The sequence below is a fragment of the Cydia pomonella genome, chromosome 16 (assembly GCF_033807575.1).
Source record: "Cydia pomonella isolate Wapato2018A chromosome 16, ilCydPomo1, whole genome shotgun sequence".
Classification (NCBI taxonomy): Eukaryota; Metazoa; Arthropoda; class Insecta; order Lepidoptera; family Tortricidae; genus Cydia; species Cydia pomonella.
The window spans coordinates 16,496,158-16,509,056 of record NC_084718.1 but is presented as its reverse complement, the minus strand read 5'-3'; the positions used below and the strand labels follow the sequence as shown (position 1 = coordinate 16,509,056).

General features: G+C 36.9%; 2 protein-coding genes and 1 long non-coding RNA gene across 4 annotated transcripts in view; 2 read left to right on the top strand and 1 right to left on the bottom strand.

Moving 5' to 3' along the window:
• Positions 1 to 12,899, bottom strand: part of LOC133526583 (26S proteasome regulatory subunit 7) — a 34,313-nt gene that overhangs the window by 1,146 nt on the left and 20,268 nt on the right. The window lies entirely within an intron of this gene.
• Positions 424 to 2,133, top strand: LOC133526594 (uncharacterized). The gene is made up of 2 exons (XR_009800755.1): positions 424 to 627; positions 958 to 2,133. It is a non-coding gene; the product is annotated as an uncharacterized LOC133526594 (long non-coding RNA).
• On the top strand, positions 2,457 to 6,484 carry LOC133526589 (acidic phospholipase A2 2-like). Of its 2 annotated transcripts, XM_061863277.1 has the most exons (3): positions 2,457 to 3,103; positions 3,497 to 3,728; positions 5,442 to 6,484. In XM_061863277.1, the coding sequence occupies exons 1-3, from the start codon at positions 3,073 to 3,075 to the stop codon at positions 5,644 to 5,646; spliced, it is 468 nt and encodes a 155-aa protein (XP_061719261.1). In that variant the 5' UTR covers positions 2,457 to 3,072; the 3' UTR covers positions 5,647 to 6,484. The 2 variants fall into 2 exon arrangements, with proteins under 2 accessions (XP_061719261.1, XP_061719260.1); XM_061863276.1 differs by having other exon boundaries at positions 2,457 to 3,728.

The window sequence follows — 12,899 nt, the reverse complement described above, 5'->3', positions numbered from 1 at the left end:
TGGCATTGGCCAACGTCTTCATATTGCGCGAAAAAGAAACGGGAAAAGGGTATAACACTATTAAAAACATTAAATATATCTACCCTATTTTATACGGAAACCACGTTATAAAGTTTCCATATGGATAGGCTAACACAACAATAGAGTAATCATTAATTTATTTATTCAATCATATGGCATGCATAAATAAGCAATCAGAGTACAGCTTTGTGGTTGTATCTATTGAGTAACGAACGAATCCGAGTAACCATATCATCAGGGTTACCATTTGATCTCACCAAAAACATTTTCATGTAAAATGTTGCCAAGACGCAAGCAAAAAGCTCGCCTGTCAAAAAGTTATCAGAACTACCGAGCCCTCAGATAAATAGATATCGAAAAAAATAATCAAATCAAGACGTTTTCAGGTCCCACCGAGTAGGGTCTCCTGTTCAACAGTTAACCATGTGGACACAGTTAATCATCGCTATAATTTGCAAACGCGATGTTGCCACTTCGTGCAGCGCCGCGCGATGAATGACGGAATAGCCCCTCTCCCCCGTCCCCAGTTTGCCGCGAGCTAGCGTGCGCGCCGGTTGTGTGAAGAACGATTTTGTGTTTTTTTAATGAAGACACGTGAAAAACAACGTGAGTACTTTTTCTCTTTACTCGTTTTAGCTTAGCATCACATAGATGCTTATATGTTCGTTGTGTAGACTAACTAAACATGTTCCATCTGGTAAAGTACTTGTGTGCGTAGTGACGCTCATTTAAAAATGAGGTTTGCGTAACGGCTTCGGGAGTGGAGTGGTCTACAATTAACCAAATCGGTACGTTCTACAGTTAACCATGGTTAACTGTGTACTAACTATGGTTAATTGTGTACCGCATGAGATTAATTGTGTACCATACCCCAATTATTTGTAAAGCTTTATTTGTTTGCTGCTTTTTTCAATTTTGATTTAATTTATTTTTTAGATGGGGCGTAGTAAGCAACCAGAACGAAAGAAAGGAGGCCATTCCGCAGATGACATGAAGAAGGCTATAGAATGTGGGGGAAGTAGTACTGGATGGGAACTTTGAACCAATACCTCGAGATCCAAAGGAAAATTAATTCGTGCTAGTCTTATTTCCATTGAAGAAAACCTTTGTCTATTACGTGGCAAAAATTTTAGAAAAAATCGATGACAACGATGATGATTCCGATTTCTTTGTAAGCTTTTTGAGGCTTAAAAATAAGACGCACCAAACATTTTGCGAGCCTTTGGTACCTGACAATGCGGGTATTCGAGTACGGGATATTAAATATATATTGCCTGATCCAAAAATTATGGGCAGCAGCCGCAGGCAAATGTCCTTTTCATTTGATCCATTTAGTTTCATTATAATCTTCTTATTAATTATTGGCACGTAATCAGTCTCAAATCAGTGTTTAAAATACTAATAAGCCTCATATTTAAAATAATTGGCCTTTATAAACTTATTAATCAACAAACATATAGCACTGACAGCTAAAGAGATCCAAATAGTTTCATTATAATCTAACTACTAATTATTTATTGGCACAAAGTCAGTCTCAAATCAGTGTCATAGAAAAAAGTCTTACTTACGGACGGACTAGACCTTAAGAATCAACAAAACATAGTATTGCAGGCTACTTCAACCTAAATCTTTAACGCAAATTCAATTTCGACATATGAAAGTGAACTTTGTGCCAATAAATAATTAGTAGTTAGATTATAATGAAACTATTTGGATCTCTTTAGCTGTCAGTGCTATATGTTTGTTGATTAATAGGTTTATAAAGGCCAATTATTATAAATATGAGGCTTATTAGTATTTTAAAACACTGATTTGAGACTGATTACGTGCCAATAATTAATAAGAAGATTATAATGAAACTAAATGGATCTCCATAGTCGTATGTCCCATTAAGCGTATAAGTTAGTTCTAATTTTATATTTAAGAAGTCAAAACTCACTCATATTGATATAATTATAATAAAAAACGCTTTTGATATCATTAATGTTTCAAAACTTTAAGTTAAATTGTTGAATTCATAAACACTTTATTTTGTTCCTAACTAACGTAAGAAGATTATGTTTTTTTGTTGATTTTGTCGAATGTACCCTTTATTTCAAAATAAAAGCCAAATATTATAACGAATGGGGTTATTATTTCAAAATAAATAATTATTCATATTGAGTGATTAACTGTGTACGCCATGGTTAATTGTAGCATACCCCCCCGGTTAATAGTGTACTAGGGGGTGGACACAGTTAGCCATTTCCCGTTTTTTTTTAAAACATGACTTTCTCAAGAACTGTTAAGTATACGAAATATTCTTAAATGCCAAATTGTAGCCAGATAACTTACCTTTCGGTAAAAGTAGAAAAAAGTTGGCTCTGATTGACCTATTACGCGGTGTGATGCTTTGAATATTAGGTGGTTAACTGTTGAACAGGTGACCCTACCATAATATATATGGACTTAATCTTAACTTTCTTAACAGTCCCTTACAGGCATGTTCAAAACTTCTACTTCTTATATGTCTTGCTAAAGGCATTAGTTAAATGTACTCGGATAATCGCAATTCAAACACATATCCTATTATTAAAAAATAATTTAAAAATATTTATTCTCACTAGCCTGCCCATAGCGACATCGCATATACATAATGTAAATTACAAAAATGCGTAATGTGCTGATTGTTTATACGTGACTATTATGCAGTATGTGACATAGGTAGCGATAATATTTAATATTTTTTTGCAAAACTAGCACAGAAGCGCCTGAGAAGTCAAGCAATCATGTCGCTGACTAAAATTCTTGTTGAAATCGTCTTTCTTGGTGCATGTAAGTGTTAAATCAAAGTAACAAGAGTAACTGAATATTATAAAAAAAAGGATTACAACCAATGCTATTGGTTGATTCCTCTCATCTCCGCTCGTCTCCGTACCAGTGAAAAGGGCAATAGGGCGTCGCGTTCAAAGGGTTAAATATTTAATATCTCCAGAAAGGAACCATGGAAGCCAATTTAATTACCATTTCGTCATGTCGCCCGGTTTGGCCTAGTGGATAGTGACTTAGCATATGAAGTCAATGGTTCCAGATTCGAATCCCGGTAAGGGCATTTATTTGTGGGATGAACATAGATATTTGTTCCTGAGTCATGGGTTTTTTCTATGTATATACGTATGTATATATTTATCTATAGTCTGTGCGGAAAGAGAAGAGTCGTGGTATGTAAGGGAACCCATACATTCTTACGACTCTTCTCTTTCCGCACCGACTCTGTAAGTATTTATATCCACGTCTAGTACCCCTATGGGTAACCTTGTACTAGGTTTGCTTAGTTTGGGGGGCTAGGTCGATATGTGTAAGATTGTCCCCAAATATTTATTTATTTATATTTCGCACGAGGAAAATATTCTGCTTAAATATTCTGAAATAATATTCTCTAAGAATGTGCACAAATTTAGAAGCGACTGCCACCTTAAAATGCCTTTTTTTTCAGATTCTAACACCCTCTATTGCACCGGCATAGCGCAGTCTAGTGGTGATTCCTTGAATTCGCCTACAGCTTTGACAGCTCCATATGAGAAAGGCAAGAAACATAAGAAACGCAACGCGTTCAACCTGTACTATATGATTGAAGAATGCACTAAATGTAGTGCGTGGGATCTGTTGGGCTATGGAAACTACTGTGGATTCGGCGGGGCTGGGACACCGGTAGACGATATTGACAGGTGATTATATCTTAATAAATAAACCGCGAACCACGTTCGACGTGTTGCCTCCCTGTCACACTTACGTACGGATTTACCAGTGCGACAGAGAGGCAACACATCGAACGGCAAAACATGGCAAATACCTATCTACTAAACCCATGAATCTAGTGTAACTGGATCAGCCAAAATGCAAATGGGGGGAAATGACCGAACGGGTTAGTCTTATGTATCGTTCAGTAGGAGTAGCAGAGAAAGCGCTATTATTGTTTGTCTTTATCACAGTCTAATTTTTTTTTAATTCCCCACCGTAAATTGTAGTATGGTGGGCAACAAATAACCCGACCAAATTACGTAGGTTGTTTTTGGTATATTCTCAGGAATGTTAAAAGGTGTTTTATTTTTGTCGCATTACGTATGTTCTGCCCTCACGGGCGCACGCGTATAGCACATCACATCTATAGCATCCTACCATCTATGACAAAACCAGAAGCACTTTATACCTTAGCAACACTTACGCTACATAGTTGGGTCATAAGTTCTGTCACAAAGGTTTTGACTGATAAAATGTAATACAAAGCTTTTAATAAAAAAAGTTTACCATGATTTTAAAGCTTGTTTTATACTGATCAAAACGTAATATAATTAGTTTAATTTAGATCGCGTCTTTATTTACTACTTGTTTACTTTGGGATTATCGTTAGACGCGAATACGCGGCTGGATTGTGAAAAGTTATACTTTACAAAAAGGAGTGAAAATCAGTGTCACATTAAATACATAAGTACAATTCTTTATTTGTATGAACCTACTTTATTAGAACGTTATTTTATCACCGGCATTTAGTTCTCCGACAAGTCTGTATTTCAGCTAATACCCTTCAAACTTAGGGTACTTTAAAGTGACACGCTAATTTTTGACTGCCATCCAACGAGTAGGTTTGGTAAAACACGTACAGTTGCAATTTTTTGCAATACCAATGCACATGAATTCTATATTTTAAGAAAGATAAACGATCCAGCTTTTGTTTTATGTAAGATTCAACCAATTAAAAAGAAAAATAAATAAATAGGGATCAAAATCACCTTGAACAGGTCGCGTATTTTTTTGCATGTTTTTTTATTACATTTTTCCAAATATTACATAGAATTATGCAAAACAGAGACCGCAAATTACGTTAAATTATATTGTAAGTAATTCAACATTAAATAAGCTTTCAATCCATATTTATTAATAAAAAGGTACCTATAGCTTTTTATCAGTCAAAACCTTTTTGACAGAACTTATGACCTGACTAAGTACTTCAACGCTTATTATGGCATCTTGCTTACTGTTGCTAGAAAGTGCTTCTAGTTAATTCGATATTAGCAATTTTTTAAATTACCCCGCTTTTGAGGTTACCCCAATCAAAGATACATTGATTGAGTAAGATGTGTAAAATCTAAGACAATTTCGTTATTCAAATTTGACAGGTAAACGATATGGCGCTGTATGGCTCCATACATTTTGCGGTAACTCTGATTGTCAAAAGTTGACGTTTTACAATTCAGTGACCGCAAAAATAGCCCAGTACAGCATCCCGAAAATGCAAGACTTAGGGTAACGAGAAATAGAACCAGATTTGTTCGGTCGACTCTGATTTCCATGTTAAAAAAAACTATTCACTATGATTTGATTTCATTACTATACACTTGTCAAAATACCCCAACTGAACCTTGACCTTTTTTCTTCAACAGCTGCTGTCAAAAGCACGACCGCTGCTACGAAGATGTTATAAAGCATCACGACTGTTGGTGCGTCAATATCTACATAATGCCTTACGATTGGAAAGTCTACGAGGGGTCCCCATACTGCGGCGATGAGACCAATCGGTGTAGGAGGGAGATATGCCAATGTGATAAGGAATTAACTGTGTGTTTGAATAGAATCGGGTGCCCCTAAGCCATAATGTGACTGCAAATGTGTTTTCTGCTCTCCAGCCGGAAAGTGACAACTTTCGGCCCGCTGCACTAAACAGTTGCCGCTTTCCGGCTCCGTTGAGTCGAGTTCAGAAAGTGTTTACACACCTCGGCCAGTAAATAAGGAAGCCTAAGGGTAAAGATTTCAAAAGTAAAGATAAGCCCGTTCATATAATTCCGACCGAATATTCTCGTTTGGTGTCAAATCGCATTGGTTGAGGAGTTGTGCAGTCACTGCACGATCGGCTAGCATTCCCCCATTGGCCCCATTCGTAGTGCTTGTAACCCGTCTTTACGAAGTAATATATTGTATAAGCTAATTTAGCCAATGGCCTAAGATCACATATTTGTCGACCTCGGTCGCCTCGGCCACAAAAACATGTGATCCGAGATATTTCTTACTTTACTGCCCTGGGTATGTAATATACTAGTTTTAACCTTTGAACGCCACGCCTATCGTGTGTGGCGTGTAATCGTGAAACTAATCAGAATACACGAAGGTTGATACTGGGCTGTTATAAGCGCGTGTCAGTTGACGTTTTTGACGGTCTAAGTGATAACGAATTTTGGAAAAGAACAAACTCAGTCGCACAACACTCACATAAATATTGTGTGTAACTCCGGGGGTAGGAATATTGCAAACTCGACTCTTTAATTCACTCGAGTCGTTAATTAACACCCTCGTTTGCAATTTTACTTACCCCCTCGTTGCACAATGTACTATTGTGAATAGGTATATAAAAAGTTTTCAGCGTCATTTTAAAATACTTATATGCTTTCTCCATACTATTTTTACTTGTATATATGAATTTGTTAATTTATGATTCGTTTCATTCACCTCTCTCTTTTCAAAACCTGTACAACAAGTTATAAATATTTTTAGAAATAGAAATACATTTATTTGCAAGAATGCAGGTCATAAAAGTTACAAAAGGGTAAATACAAAGTTCCAATAATACAGTCGCCATCAGATATATCGGCGCGGACGAGGTGTTCAAAAATATCTGAACACGCACTCTAACGCCTTGACAATAGAGGCGTGTTCAGATATTTGTGGGCACCTCGGCCGCTCCGATATATCTGATGGTGACTGTACATTGGCATGCAAAATTATTTACATTCTTAATTTAATTCTAAGCATAATTATAGGTGCAGTTAAATATTAATCATTAATTCAGTCTAGGTGTGCGTCCATTATATTACATTTAAACAAATGTCAAAGAGAAGTACAAAAAATTGCCTACTATTATTTTGTATTTGTATGTCTTTCCCTATCTCGGGACCATGGGGTCCCGGGCCTTTGGGAGGCATGCGTGGGGCTCAAGCCAACACTGCAGAGGCCCTTAAGGCAAATTAATTTAAAAGCAGGGGATACACGTGGCGAATACCATGCCCGATTGCCCGAGCGTACAATAAGTATTATTATGATAGATTGTGGTTAAAGTTTAATAATGTTAATGAATGGATTATTTAATGACATTTGTAATAGTTGTGTGATAAAATTTATTGGAGACTAGCTGACCCGGTGAACTTCGTATCACCTTATCGTATTCGTATTATATATATATATATTATATATATATTTTTTTTATAAAGAGGCTTCCTTAGCAGTGAGCTAGTAGCCGTCGTTCAAAAACTATATATATAAATACTTAAATATATTATATAAATTCGTATTATATAAATGTATAGTCCCAAATAGGAGACATTTAGCACGTCACGGATTATCCAATCATTCTTTTACAGATGTTACTGATACTGACTTATTAAGTAAGTACCCTACGTACTATTTTTTTCGGAGCGGTTGTGGCATTTCCTTATTTATAAGATGTAAAAAACACAGGGCCTACCGCGAAACACGAAAACCGAAATTTCGTTACCTGCCTCTCTATCGCTCGAATATGCAAGAGTGATAGAGGGGCAGAGAATTCCAACGCCGTTTATTCCAATTTTGGCCTCAGATTCATAATAAAGGACCCCTCGGATTCTCAGAAATCGATTTTCACCTTGATCATAGCAAAAATGCAGAAATTAAAGATGGCGGCCGTTTATTCCAATGTTGGCAATATTCACCTAAGATTCATAATAAAGCGCCTCTCGGATCCTTAGCTATCGGTTTTATTTTATATTTCATATGTAGGTATTTATTGTGTTAATGTACGTAGGTATAATTGCAGATGGAATAGGTTTAGGTTTGTGTCGTACATGTTACCTCTCTGTAGAGGTGTCTGTGGTGGTATTTTCATCTTGATCAGAGCAAAAAATGCTGAAATTCAAGATGGCGGCCGTTTAGTCCAATTTAACTTCCGATTCCTAATGAAGGGCCTCTCAGATCCTCAGAGATCGATTTTCATCTTGATCAAAGCCTCTCAGATCCTCAGATATCGATTTTCATTTTGATCAGAGCAAATACATTTGGATGGATGATGGAGTCACAAAATTATTCAATTTTTGAATGTTTCATTAAGTTTTTAGAGTCAGACCAAGATAATTTGACAGTGATTTTGATAGCCCAGACGGTGTACGTGTTAAGTAAACGTCATAATTTCATAGAAGTTTGACGTTTAAACTTTAAAATAACACGTGCCCCGCCTGGGCTATCAAAATCGCTGCTAACTTAGGTTGGTCTGACTCTAATTTCGTTTTATTTGTAGTTTAAATAGTTTTAGGGTCTCTAATAAATTATTACCATATTCCATTTCTGAACGCACTCATAAAGTTCGACAACCAACAATGACAATCCTTTGTGAAAGTGACACTTTTTATTGTTATTATTATTTGCATTTAAAATATAAATACGCGATAATCCGAATATTGTAGATATATGTTGTCCATTCGAAATCTTTATTTGAATACGTTATTCAATTTGAGGGGACTCGAGTCTACGGCACCGGCGGGACGAATCAAATGTTTGACAGGTAGGAACAGTTTGTATGGGAAAAGGATATCGTTGTTTTTACTATTTTCCTCGCATTTTTTTCATTTTTTCTCACCGTCTAAACCTTCTCTGGACTTCCACGAATATTTCAATACCAAAATTAGCCAAATTGATCCAGTCTTTCGGAAGTTATGCGATCACATACATCTTGGCGATTCTCGATTCGATATATATATAATATCTATAAATATAAATATATAAATAAAAATAAATAAATAATAGATAGATATATTGGTTCATTAATTTTGTATTAACCCTTGGGGTGCCTTTCGACCAGAGATGTGCTATAATAAATAAATAAATAAAAATTTAGCTATAGCTGTAGCTAGAGGTATGTTTCAAATGTATGAAAACATAGCATAGCACAGCATAGCACATCTCTGGTCGAAAGGCACCCTTAAACTCATGATTTGTTTTTTTTTTTTTTCTAAAATGAATATGTGTCACATAATTGTTTCCTGATTCTGGGAAAAATAGTAAAAAATTATATTGATCGATTGTTACTGCGAAATCAGTGTTAGAAGTTGCATAGGCTAAATCATATTTATGTAGTAAATATATAATTTTCAGTAAGAGAGATATGAATCTTACTACCATCAGAAAGTTACACTGTTTGTGATATACCTATGATAAAGTTTTCAAATACAAAATAATTATAAACAACGACAAAACGCCCAAAACCACATGCAATTGGACCACACCACACCACACACCACACTTTGGATTTTTCCAAGAATTCCGACAATTCGTCCTAAAACAAATGTAATTTTTATAAATTAAAATACTGCGAAAACTTCCGTAAAAAATAGGAAAATTGATTAGTTTTACTATTGAAATAATATACAGGAACAAATAGAATTTGTCTAATTATGTATACAATTAGATGTTTTTGTTGTGTAGGCTGCATCCTACACTGCATTTAAGGGTTAAGACGAAACGTCTGCAAACGATAACCGACAGCTTAGCGGAAGATTTCGCTAGGCGTCTCCCTAGGGCACTAGCCTAGGCAATTGCCTACTCTGCCTAAATGGCACATCCGGCCCTGTGTGACATAGCGTAATATGTATTATCTATTGCAAATTTAGCACAGAAGTGGCCGAAGATTCAAGCCGTCATGACGCTGACCAGAACACTTGTTGTACTCATCATTCTTGGCGCATGTAAGTATTAAATCAAATATGTATACCTTTGAAAAAAAAGTATTTGGTCAAAAATCAACAACAAAGTCCAAATGATGGACCACTTGTACACTCTGCGAAAAAGATCTTATAGAAAAGTTTATTTTTTTCTGGATGACAAGGGTTTAGATGTAAAGCTTTGATTGGAAATAATAGGCAAGATAATAAATTACAATTATAGTACACAATTGTATTTTTTTCGTAAGGTTTTACGTTTTTATAAGAATTTCCGCAAGTTAGTAAAAAAAGCCGATTTTCATGATTTTTTTTACTTTCAATATTATTTAAGTAAAGGTTACAGTTAATTTTGAAACAATGTCAAGTAATGCAGAAGAATTATATAAAAAGATTCAATATTATTGATCTAAAGTTATAGTTTTCCCATAATTTACATTTTCTTATGTACTGCTATTATATTGCACACAGCTGTATATAAGATTTTATTAACTAGGTAGTGCGAGGGACTTATTCCCTAGTCTTACATTATAATAATATTTGTATATAATTGGGTACTTATTTCACTATTTATTACTGTTGTACTATGCTATTCAGTTCTTTTTTAGTATATATTTGGTCTTGTTAGGCTTAATAATAGGAGTAACTTAAATATTATGACAAGTAGACTTGTTACTCTTGTAGACGTATTACAAATACAAAGTATAGAAGTAAGACCAATGATATAACTGGCTATCTGGAGTCCAGTAAACTGACAGCAACCATACAACGCCACGAGAATCATCGTGACACCGCTGTACTCCCCCATTCTTATTGCGCGTAAGGCCCGTCCTTAGATATATGTTAATAAAAAAGTAAAAATATAGCAATTTTATGCACAAAAAGTAAAGTCAAGCTAGATTAAGGGTTGGCAAGGGTTTACCTGCTCCCAACAGTGATAATAAATGAAATTTCTATGCAAAATGTAGAGTAACAAAACATTTGACCTTTTTTAAATTAAATTAAATTAAATTAAATTAACGGTTATTTCAAGCGCGTGTGGCTCATAAAATGTTAGTTATGTACAATAAAACTTAAAAACTATGTTAGTTACAATAAATATCTTAACTAAAATCATAACAATTCACCGTTACTGGGCTTATGAAGCCCGCAACAGTGCATAATGTACGGACAGTCCATCCTATCCGCAATCATAGTTAGGATGGTGTTGGGGCTGGCGCGCACGCGCCGTACCAGCGATGCGGCTCGCAGGCGCATTGCTGCTTTGAAGCATGTCACGTGCGCGTCAGCGAACATCTGTGACGCACTGCAAAAGCGCGACAGCCCCATCAACACCCAGAACGCATTATTATATTGAATTTGTAGGGCCCTGTAAGATTTTTTTGTAAATTTGCAACATTGATTTTTGAACATGTTTGAGTGCGTTAAGACGATGGATCCCATAGAAAAGCCATCTTCAAACAAAATAACACAGAATAAAAAATTGATCCTTATTCTTTTACTGATATGTGTTAAATTTGTTAAATATCAAAAAGTGGCACCATCTAATAGATCAAAGGCCAAAGGCGACATTGTTTCGAGTGATGGCGCCATAACATTTAGGTTGTGCCCGGTAAGATGGCGCCACTTTTTGATATTTAACTGACAATGTCCAACGGGTAACTTTTTGCGGTGTGTCCTAAATTAAGGCATTTAGCAATTGATTGGTCAATAACAACGAATATTTGAAAAGACACTTGTTAAAGTTATATTATAAACTAATCTGCAAATAACTCTGGCTTGGACTATTTAAAGACACTCTAATCATGTCGTGCAAAGTGCCCGTGTCCTGGTCATCACAAAGTCTGTGATAAGAAAATTCGCAATACATTGCATCTTAGCATAAACTTTAAAGTGTACTTAAATACACAAGTTATTCCTAAAAGTCGTTGAACAAATGTTCGTCAGTACGAGGTACAGCCTAGTTTAATTTTTTGCTCCGCCCGGTCGAGATGGGACGTGCGGCAAAGCACTTCACACCTCTTCTGTCCTTTTGTATTCCTAAAGATAAAGTTTTATGACCAATTGGTGCAAATTATATTTCAACTATACATAAACGTCAATCAATTTCAAGGAGCCGTTGATTGAATAAGTGGGTAGTTCGCTTTGGCAAAAACGGCCACTGACCCGCACTAACTTTTGTGCTGTTTACGATGATGTTGTTCAAGAGAGGAATCATGGAAGCCAATTTTATCATTTTTATCCGTTACCATTTCGCATAAGAATATGTGACCGAAACTTGCAAAACGTCCCACTTTGTCGCTTGCCATAAGGACGAGATTTGCTTGTATCTTTATACGAATAATAATAATAAGCCCGCAGGGCAGCTTGTGGCGAGCTGTTGGGGAGTAACGACCCCACGGACCCGAGTGCTCCAGAGAGTCGGTCAGGGTCTCCGTCTCCGGTGTGTCTTCGTCGGTCGGAGTGGAACCCCAAGGGGACCCGTAGGACTCTCAGCTCTGGCTTGCCTTAATTGGCCGTCCAGAGGGGAGACGTTAGAGCTGTACGCTCCAGGGGTGGAAGTGTTAAAGGGCATATCGCCGCGAGTAACTTCGGAGAAAGCGCAGCACACCTCTCGACACCCCTGAGCCGCTCACGCCGGTGTTGCGCCTGGCCGTCTTTACGATGGCGCATCAGGTGCCCATCTAGCGAGTGGCGAGTCACCGCCTGCCTTGATAACACTGTATATCACAATGTTATAGCAGGTGTCCGGAACTCTTAGCAATAGCCCAGTCTTATTTTCCACCCAAATTCAAACCATAGACCAAGACTCTTTCCATTTTTCTGCAATAGCCTCCAATGCCTGCTGAAACCGGTTTATGGGTATCTATTTATGTACACATGAACGGGTTCCAGCAGGCGTTCTACATGACATCAAAGCTCTCCAAACGGCCTCTACGTGTTGGATCTATATCCCCACGCACGCCTTATAAATGACCGGGCTTAAAAACCCGAGAGTTTGTAACGGAGATACAAATAATAATAATAAGCCCGCAGGGCAGCTTGTGGCGAGCTGTTGGGGAGTAACGACCCCACGGACCCGAGTGCTCCAGAGAGTCGGTCAGGGTCGGAACCCCAAGGGGACCCGTAGGACTCTCAGCTCTGGCTTGCCTTAATTGGCCGTCC

What these genes read in the sequence shown, in the direction of transcription:
- LOC133526589 (XM_061863276.1), top strand. Translation starts at nt 3,355, where the DNA reads ATGTGTAAGATTGTCCCCAAATATTTATTTATTTATATTTCGCACGAG. An exon ending in CCGGTAGACGATATTGACAG is followed by an intron (nt 3,729 to 5,441) that starts GTGATTATATCT and finishes TTTCTTCAACAG; the next exon opens with CTGCTGTCAAAAGCACGACC.